Genomic DNA, 10,154 nt, shown 5'->3' with positions numbered 1-10,154 from the left:
CCTGCCTTAGGCGGTCAAATCTGCCAATTCGCAAGCTAAACGGTCGCAGGGAGGGCCCTGGGCGCCGCGATTCAATCTCCTCCCTTCTAGTGTGCCTCCATTCGAGTCCCCACCTTCCTCCACCGTCACCCGCATCTCCTCTCCATCCCACCTCACCCCCACCTTCCTGAGGCTTCCCAAGCCCAAACTGCCCATCCTGGTCCCCTCCCCACCCCCAACACCTCCTCACCCCGCGGCCCCTGCCAGCCGTCTCTACCTGTCCTTCCCGGAACCTGACCCCTCATGCCCACGCCTGCCGGTGGAAGTGCCCCCGTCGCCCACACCTTCGCCCTGCAGGGCCCCGTTGAGTGGACCCGCCTAACCCCTCGCCCTTCCTCCGCTCCCCTCCCCGCGCTGGGCGTTTTCCTCCGCAGGGCCCAGGAGACCCCTGCTGTCCCCCCAGCCCCGGCCGGCGGCTTCGTTACGCTTCCACACGGGACGGATCTGCCCCCGTGCCCGCTCCAGACCCGGGGCCTCCGAAAGCGTATTCACCTACACCGCCCGAGTCCGCAGCTTCCGGGGTCGGCAGGTCAGACGGCGCCCGGGACCCTCTCAGCCCGAGGGAAGAGGGGGACGGGGTTGGATCCGGGCGCCCGCCAGCTCCCGGCTGATCCCAGAGCTCCAGGGCTGGAGCAGCGCCCGCGGTTCCCGGGACTCCTGTGCGCGGAGGCCGCCGGGACCCCGGAGAGGGCAGGGGAGCGGGAGCCCGGAGGGAGGGCGCCCCGGCGTGGCTCCGGCAGCCCTGAGCTGGAAGGTGCGGGCCTCCGGGGGCTCCTGGCTCGACCCGCCCCAGACAAAGGACGCCCCACCCCGCGCCGCCCGCGCATACCAGCTCTCACCGCGCCGCGCCGACTCCGGGACTCGGGACGCGGCCCGGCCTGGGCCAGTTGCCGCCGATGTCGCCGCCGCCGCCGCGAGGCCCAGCCCGAAAGGGGGCCGGGGGCGGCCCGGGGAGTCCGAGGGGCGGGGCGGGCCGGAGACTCCGCCGGGGACCCGGGAAGGCGGCTCAGGTGCGCCCCCAAGGCTGGATTGGCCCCACGGCGGCGGCTGCGGCCCGAGGCCTGAACCACCCGGCTGGGCAGAGCGCCCCGCCTGGACCCCGCCCCGCCCCGCCCCCAGGCCTGACCCTAGCAGGGAAAACCCCCGGATCCGGGAGCCGGGCGCTGCCCACCCCCCACCCCGTTCCCACGCTTCCAAGAGCCGAATCTTCCTTTCCGCGAGAGGGTACGGGTGACTGGTCATCGACTGGCAGCGAAGCACAGCTGGAATCCTGCTGTCGGGCCCCAGTCCTGGGTTCTTCCTCTACACCATGCTGGCGCCACAGCCCAGAAAGGGTTAACCCAACTGCGCGGAATTAAGAGCTGCGGGGAGCTCTCTATAAATACAGTGTCGTGGGCGCCTGAGCCAACCGCAGGACAATTTCCACTGAGCTGGTTTTCCTCTTTTCCTTCCACCCACGGCCACCCGACCAGCCCTGCCCCCAGCCCCAGCCCAGACTGCTGGCCAGACTTGGCTCCAACAGGCCTGACACCCGGTGGTGGCCTTGGACCCTGTTACACGGCCCCGCTCCAGCGTGGGAGGAGATGGAGGTCGGGTCCGTCCAGATTTTGCCGTGGTAAAGCCCATCCCTGCACCTGTTCTTGAATCTGTTCTTCTTCATAGGGACAGTGACAGCTACAGTGTAGGGAGGCTTTTGTAGGCCAGAGTTAGGCTAGGAGCTTTCCATGCTGGGCCTCTTTAGTTCCTTCATACAGCCCCTCCACGTAGATATTATTATTCCCATTTCACAGATGAGAAAACCAAGGCTCAGCGGGGTGAAGGGACTCCAACCTTATACTGCTGCCAGGCTCACCACCAATGCCAGCAGCAGTGCTGGGCAGGGCTTGGGATTATTATCCTCATTTTTACAGATATGGAAATTAACATACAAAGAGATTAAGTCACTTGAGGGCACACAGCTATGAAGGGAGGAAGCGAGATTTGCCCCCTGAATTTAAGTGTGCATGTGGTGTATGCGTAGCGGTGGTGGTGCATGGGTGTGTATATTTGTGAACACATTCAAGCAACTCACTGTATTTGACTCTACATGCAGACGGTGTTTTTGAATCACACAGTGGTTATGTCTGTGTGATTGGCGACTGCTCCTAGGGATGGCAACAGAGAAGCCCAGTTGTCGGGTCCCTGATGACCTCCAGGATCTCTAGACCTATCCACACTGCTCCCCGCTACCTTGCCAGGCCCTGTCCAGCCTTGTTCAGCCTGGGTTTGTCCTTACAGGTCTCAGGATGAGTATCCCCCACTTGGCCCAGCAACCTGGAGAAGAAGCATCACAGGGAGAGGTGTCCCTGGGCTGAGGGAGGGACCCCGGAGGTGGCCTTGAACAGATCTAGAGGAACCTGCTTTCCTTCCCTTCACCAAGAGTCAGTCCTGTGCTTTGTGCCCTGCGGTGATGACACGGGTTCTGTCCTAGGGTATTTATAATCTGACATCACTCAGCCATGATGGCCAGTGAAGCAAGAGCACAGAGCAGTTTATAGTGTGTCTATGGGGGGAGATGTTAAAATAATTGTTCAAGAGCAGAGGTCAGGAGGGAAGAAAACAGGTATTGGCTCTCATTCCTGGAAGCAGCAGATTGAAAGGGCTCTGATCCCCTAGGAAGGGCAAATATCTTGGGCAGGGCACAGATAGCATGTATATAGAACCAGCTCATCTGAGACTCAGACCCTTGGCTCTGGACAGATAGCTAGAATGATCATCCCAGCATGCAGGGGTCTCCTTGATTTAGAGAATGTTTGTCTGATTGTCCCTGGGAACTCAATGATGGGGGTGCTACACAGAGATTCCCATCTGAACCAGAAAAACTCAGGATGGAAGGTTGTCTTCGTGCATTTTTTGTGGACAACAACCTCATCCCTCTCACCTCTATTCCTCCCACCCCTCACCTCCCCCACCTCCCCACAGCCTGCTTCCTGGGCAGCACAGGAGTAGATGACTCAGAATGTGCTATCTCCAGTTTTGCCTCAAGTTCCCCAAGGAGATCACAAACCAATCCCGAAAGACCCAGATTGGGACAAGCTTCATTCCACTTTTCATCTACCTATCATCCTGCAGGCTCCTCAAATTCAACATGTGCAAAATTGAACTATCACCTGTCCTCAAAACCTGTTTCTCCTTCTAGACATATAGGAAGGACTATGCTCAAAACCTGGACTCACCCCTCCCTCCTTCCCACTTTCAGTATCCAGGCAGGCATGAAGGGATACCCCAGAATATCTTAGGAATCCATCCCTTTCCTGAATACCCTACTGCCACCCGATCCTCATATGAGCCCCCATCACTCCTCACTGGATTGTTGTTGAAAGCTCTTAACTGATTCTGCTGGCTATGACTCCTCAGTCCACAGCTGCCAGAGAGAGTCTTCTAAAGCACAAATCCTCACACAATGCCTCTTGCCTACCTGAAGCCCTCTACTGTTGCGATTTCCCATTAGGCTGTTAGTTGTCCCGTAAAATTCATTCTCTTCTTCTTCCTTACCCACAGAGTGTAGCATTTGTTCTAAGAAGTTCTATGCCTGCTTGAAAAATACATGGGTTCTCAGACTCCCTTGCAGCTAGAGGTGGTCAGGTGACCCAATGTGACAAATGAGATGGAAATCAAACTCACTGATTGAGGCTTTGGGGAAAGCTTGTTAAAGGTGCAGCCTGTCTTATGGAAACCAGTCTGGTAGTTGCTCAAAATTTAAAAATAGGCCAGATGAGGTGGGTCACACCTGTAATCCCAGCACTTTGGGAGGCCAAGGCAGGCAGATTACCTGAGGTTAGGAGTTTGAGACCAGTCTGGCCCACATGGCAAAACCATTCTCTACTAAAAAAAAAATACAAAAATTAGCCAGGCGTGGTGGCGCTCGCCTGGAGTCCCAGCTACTCGGGAAGCTGAGGCAGGGGAATCGCTTGAACACAGGAGGCGGAGGTTGCAGTGAACCGAGATCGTGCCATTGCACTCCAGCCTAGGCAACAGAGTTAGGCTCCATCTCAAAAAAAAAAAAAAAAGTAGAAATACTGTATGATTCAGCAATTCCGCTACGGGCTTACCCCCGAAGAACTAAAAGCAGGGTCTCAAAGAGCTATTTGTACACTCATATTCATAGTGGCACTAACAACAGTCAAATGTGGGAGCAACCCAGGTGTCTACATCTACAGATGAGTGGATAGGCAAAATGTGGTGGATCCGTATGGTAGAATGCTCTGTTACGACTTTCCTCAGGGCAGAAATTGAGTGAAATTCGGAAGCAACTTCTTTTTGCCTCCTTTGACCTACAAAAGGAAAAGCATCTCTCTCATCTATTCAAATACACTTAAATCAAGCAAACTGGATTTCTTAACCTAACTGTATAGTGTAAGCTATGGAGACATTTCTGGATTTTTAGAGCAGCTAAGCAGTTCCTCTCATAGAAAGCAGCTCAGAAACACTGAAATGCCTCTCCTAAGAATGATACTGAAAATGTGTTCATTTTGACTCCTTCCGTAAGGAACAAAAATCAATTCTTGGCAGTGCTGGGGATTTAAGGCCCATTGGGGATTTTATGGAGGATCCCTGTGACACTAAGTCAACAGCTTGGCACTGGCCTTCCTTCACTCAGGCTGGTTGGTGCATATTACTTCCCAAGTTGTTTGCATTTTTAGGCCTCCAATCCTTGATGTCTTGGCAAAGGCCACCCACCCGCACTCCACTCTGCCCACTCATTTAGGACTCACAGGGCTGCCATCGGGAGCCATTCCATCCAGCCTAGACTTAAGGGAACCACATTTCTCTCAAATGACTGAATCCGGTGTAAAACTGAATACGGTGCATACCAACCACTGCAGGTTCCTGGCTTCTAGTTTCTTAGTCCTGGGAATTGAGTCTTGGAATAGGCTTCAAATGTCTAGAACAAACTACTTACAGCTGAAAGCATCTGGCAAGCAAAATAACAGAAGCAGCCTAATGAAAGAGAAACAGGTCCTCTAAGGGGGATCACTTCGGAACACTTCACTACCCTAAAGCCCTAAGACACACACAACAAAATTACCAAAGAGCTTCTAAGCCATCTTTTGTAACTAGCTGCTTCCGTCTGACTTACCAGCAACCTCTTCTTTCCTGTTCACCCTTTCCATTACCTGTCTTCCTCCCTGTCCCCAGTGAAACGGAACCATTCAGCCCCTTTTCTCTTTCCAATTTCTTTGCTAAAGCCTGGTCTGACAATACTCCCAATACCAGGAAGCCATTTCAGAATGTGTGTCCTGCTCCTGGTGAGTCAGAAGGAAGGTGGGGGGTCCCTCACACAGGAGGGCTGGACAGAGTTTAAAGAAACAAAACAACAGAACAAACTGAAAACAGCCATGCTACCAGGGGAACTCTTCCATCTCACCGGGAGTTGATTTTTTCTAATAGCTCTCACATGCAAATAATTGAACAGGCTCAGCCGTTGCGCTGACCTGAAAGTCAGCTCCTCCATCAGTATTGCATCACAGGTGTGAGTACTTCAGGCTCATCCTGGCCCTGCCCTTAGGCTTGCCCCACGACAGGCTCAGAGAAGCAGGCACTGACCAGAACAACGAAGCGTTCCTAGATGAATAAGATCGAGAGCCTCCGGCTTGAAGAACAAGGGGCCCAGCCTCACAAGCCATCAGTGATAGCCCTCTTAAGGAAGACAGTGGATAAAATGAAATCCAGAAATCCGAATTTCAATCCAGGTGCTTAATCCTTTTTTTTTTTTTTCCTTTTTTTAAGAGACAGGGTCTCATTCTGTCACTCAGGCTAGGGTGCAGTAGTGCAATCACAGCTCACTGCAGCTTGAATTCACCCCTGGGCATGAGCCATCCTCCTGCCTCAGCCTCCCTACTAACTAGGACTACAGGAGTCAGCCAGGTGCTGAATCTTAAGTGCTAATATTGCTGTTTTCAGAGTCACAGGGTCTCTTTGTGGTCATTTGTTTTCAGCTGGACTTATGACATTATGCCCAGGCACCTTCAGGGCACCTTATCAAATGGACTCAAGGGAAGATTTAACTGCCCCAATGGTGAGAACAGCTGATCCAATCTTCCTTAAGGGAGCACTCTTAACCGGCAGTTCTTCATGTCAACCCTAATCCCTGAAAAAGGACAACAGACTACAGATTTTTCTCTCCCTGGCTTCTCTCAGTCCACTCCCCACTCTCCCGGAGACAGGCATTTTGCAATGAAAGTGACCCTACTTGGGACCATGTCTTGGCTGCTGCTAGGTCTCCACTTGGGTTACTGGTGCTAGGGAAGAACCCAGTCTGAGACAAGCCAGGTCACGAAGCAGGATGCGTGAGTGCAGCATCCTCAGTCAGTGACCAAGGCTCAGTTCTCTTACAGTTTCCTTCCCACGCTGCTTCTGCCACCAGACGTGGGCTTTCTGCCCACTGGCCTACGTCACCCAGGGTTACTACAGGTATGGGGTATTATCTTTTCTTTTCTTTCTTTTTTTTTTTTTTTTGAGACAGAGTTCTTACCCTGTCACCCAGGCTGGAGTGCAATGGCAAGATCTCGGCTCACTGCAACCTCCACCTCCCAGGTTTAAATGATTCTCTTGCCTCGGCCTCCCAAGTAGCTGGGATTACAGGCATCCACCACCATGCCCAGCTAATTTTTGTATTTTTAGTAGAGACGGGGTTTCACCATGTTGGCCAGGCTGGTCTCGAACTTCTGACCTCATGGTCTGCCCGCCTTGGACTCCTAAAGTGCTGGGATTACAGGCGTGAGCCACTGCGCCCCACTGGTATGGGGTTTTATTTCTTAGAAGCCTAACTGCTTCTTCCATTATAGTGGTTAGCAGTTGCTCATGAATACAATCTTGCACTTGTTTTCTTAAAACAGGACTTTCAGCAAAATAACATATGTGACACCTCTTCCTTCTTCATGATGGAACCATCACATCCTTTCTCATGATGAGTCCATCACAGACATAGCTTCAAAAGAAATCCTTACAAACCAACTTTTTTTTTTTTTTTACAGTCCGAGGTCTTTTATTTTTTTAAACACCTATTATGCCATGAATTCATAGGGAAGAGGTTCCAGCAGCTCAGGCTCCTTCCCATTGGTTCTCACAAAGTGCGCTGCTCTGGGTGGAGCAGGCTGGCGCTTCAGCTGAACCCAAGTACCTTTCTCTTTGGCTTCCTTTTTCTGATCATTTTCCTTCACACGTTTCAGGAAGCAATCTCGGCTCTTAGTGTGCTTGATGTGCTCAATACGCACATTAATTCTCTTGGCAAGAATCTTGCCCTTAACTTGTTTGTTTACAACAGTGCCAGCAGCATGCTGGGTAACATTGTAGACTCTTCCGGTTTTGCTATGATAACATTTGTGGGGTATTCCTTTTTGAACAGTACCCACTCCCTTGATGTCTACAATATCACCTTTCTTATAGATTCGCATATACGTGGCCAAAGGAACAACCCCATGTTTTCTACAAGGCCTAGAGAACATGTATCGAGTGCCTCTCCTCTTTCCCTTTGTGTTCATCATTTTGGCGAATTACTGGAAGATGGCGGTTCCGGCCGAAAGGTACAAGCCAACTTTCTGCTGGAACCTGACACCTTCTCAGGCAAACAGGGATGGGCTCTGGGTTTCCAAACAGGAACTCGAGTGGCAGCACTGACCTCATCCACTCAGTGAGATGTGCAGCCAGATGCGTGGCTTCTGAGGAGTGACTCCAGCCAGAGTCTCTCCCCTCACCCTAGAAGTTCCTCCACCAGCCCTTCATTATTCTTTGGGGTCAGCATTGCTGCCAAAATGTGGCCCCTCTCCATCACCCTCCACCCCTCCATAAATATTCTCCAGCTCCTCCCAGCTTAAGAGGAGGGAGTCTATCAGAGGTTGTTCTCTCAAACAGGACCAATCCACTTACTTCCCGAAGCCTCCTCCAAGGAGCAGGTGGCAGCTTCAGCCCTGGTCTGTTCTGATGTGTGCTGCCCACAGTGTTCACCTGGCCCGAGCCATGTGTCATATTTCCCCAGGCACTCTAAGGGCTTGCTTACAGCAGGAACCCTGGCTTATTCTCCTCCAGGCTCTTCACGCATGCTCCCCCACCTCCCACCTGGGATGTTGTAGCTGAATGAGGGCTTGAACTCTGGAGTGAATGCCTTGACCCTGGCTGGCAGGAAGGGGCATTGACAGTACAGCAGGCTGAAAACCAGGACATCAGAGCTCACCTCCCATCCCTGCCACAAACTAACATGTGGCTGGAGGAGGTAGCTTAACCTCCCAGAGTCCTCCCAAAGCTCCTCTGCAGCCTGCTGAGCCACCATTTCTCACTAAGAGCATCAGAATTTCCCCCTTGGCCCTGCACAGACAGGACTAATGAAGCAGGCTAGTGCCACAGACAAGCGGCCTGCAAAGCCAGAGAGGAACTAACAGTCTCCAACTTCCCTACTCCTTTCAAGTTTGTTCCATCATGGTTGACATAGGCACTTGCTACTCTGAGACCCCTCCTGGTAATAAGTGGAAATGCACCTGAAATGGGCTCCTCCTCTCACGTGTCCCAGGTCTCCAAGGAGGCTCCTCAAGGCAAGGCTTGAAGGAGGAAATGGGAGGCGAAGGGAGGAGAGGGGAGGGGAAAGCTATGTGGGCTGGGGCTGTGGAGGTCAGGGAGGGGTACGCAGAGGAGGTGGGCTTATAGCTGACCTTGAAGGATGGGAAGAACTTGATAAGTGAAAGGCATCAGGGACCTGCCCAGGTCTGGCCTTCTCCAAGACAATATACACTTAAGACTTCAATTTAATTACCCTGGTAGTGCTGCCTGCAGAGTCTGACACCAGGAAAGGGGTCAAGTGCAGGGGGCAGAAGGGGAGGCCACCCTCGAGAAGAGCAGAGCTGGGAGCAGAGAAAACAGCACCTGGGCCACACTCTCTGCATTCCCTTGTGCTCCCGTTGAGGTCAGCCCTCCTCTGTGCAGCTCGCCTACTCCAGGACATCACACCAGCAATTCTCCCCTCCTGCATCACCAATCTTTTCACCGTCTCCTGAATCATTCACTACCTTTCTTGAAACGCTTTCTGCCTTTAGAACAGCTCCCACTCTTGCTTTTCCTCTCACCTTGCTGGTCGTTCCTCCTAATCTCCTGTGCTGGATCCTTCTCCTGTCCCCAGCCCCTTAACGTACAGGAACTCCAGGACTTAGTACTCACACTCTTTTCTTCCGGGTCTAGGCCCCTCCCTCGGTCATCTCATCCAGTCTAACGCTTTAATACTATCTGTGTGCTGAGAATGCTGATTCAAGTTTCCAGCTTGAACTGTATCTTTTCATTCTGTGTACCCAGCTGCCTACTCAACATCTTCACTAACTTGTCTTGAATCAAACTCATGATTTTCAATCTCCTGCCTAGCACTGCCACCAAAACAAACAACAAACCATTTATCCCACAGTCTTCCCTGTCTCAGGAGACGGCAACTCCATTCTTCTTTTGGCTCAGGCTAAAAACCCTGCGGTCATCTTTGACTTTTCTGTTTCTTTTTCCCTCCCTCCCTCCCTCCCTCCCTCCCTTCCTCCCTCCCTCTCTCCTTCCCTCCCTTCCTTCCTTCCTTCCTGTCTTTCTGTCTTGTTTTGAGATGGGGTCCCACTCTGTAGCCCAAGTTGGAATGCAGTGGAGCAATCTTGGCTCACTGCAACCTCTACCTCCAGGGCTCAAGCGATTCTCATACCTCAGCCTCCCGAGTAGCTAGGGCTACAGACTCATGCCACCATGCCCAGCTAATTTTTTGTATTCTTAGAAGAGATGAAGTTTCACCATATTGGCCGGGCTGGTCTCGAACTCCTGACCTCAGGTGATCCACCCGCCTTGGCCTCCCAAAGTGCTGGCATTACAGGCGTGAGCCACCACACCCAGCCGATTTTTCTGTTTCTTACAAAACCCACATCAACAATCCTACTGGATCTTACCTTTGAAATTTATCTGGAACCAGGACCTCCTCTCATGGTCTCCACTGCTACCACCATAATCCAAGCCATCCTCATTATTTACATGTATTGCAGTGGCCTTCTGATTAGTTTCTTTCCTTCCACTTCTCCCTGTAGTTTATTTTCTACACAGCAGCTACAGTGGTTGCTTTAAACGCA

The 10,154-nt window shown here is 52.2% G+C and overlaps 1 protein-coding gene across 1 annotated transcript; it reads right to left on the bottom strand.

Annotated features, from left to right (window-relative positions):
* Positions 1 to 7,085: 7,085 nt before the first annotated feature.
* On the bottom strand, positions 7,086 to 7,568 carry LOC105733461 (large ribosomal subunit protein eL21-like). Its single transcript, XM_064376478.1, has one exon. The coding sequence runs from the start codon at positions 7,563 to 7,565 to the stop codon at positions 7,086 to 7,088; it is 480 nt and encodes a 159-aa protein (XP_064232548.1). The 5' UTR covers positions 7,566 to 7,568.
* Positions 7,569 to 10,154: the final 2,586 nt, after the last annotated feature.

This window comes from Aotus nancymaae, unplaced genomic scaffold, assembly GCF_030222135.1.
Source record: "Aotus nancymaae isolate 86718 unplaced genomic scaffold, 86718_ANA_hifiasm-v0.15.2.pri h1tg000003l, whole genome shotgun sequence".
Taxonomy (NCBI): domain Eukaryota; kingdom Metazoa; phylum Chordata; class Mammalia; order Primates; family Aotidae; genus Aotus; species Aotus nancymaae.
Note: the sequence above shows the minus strand (reverse complement) of the source record. Positions and strands in the feature narration are given on the sequence as shown.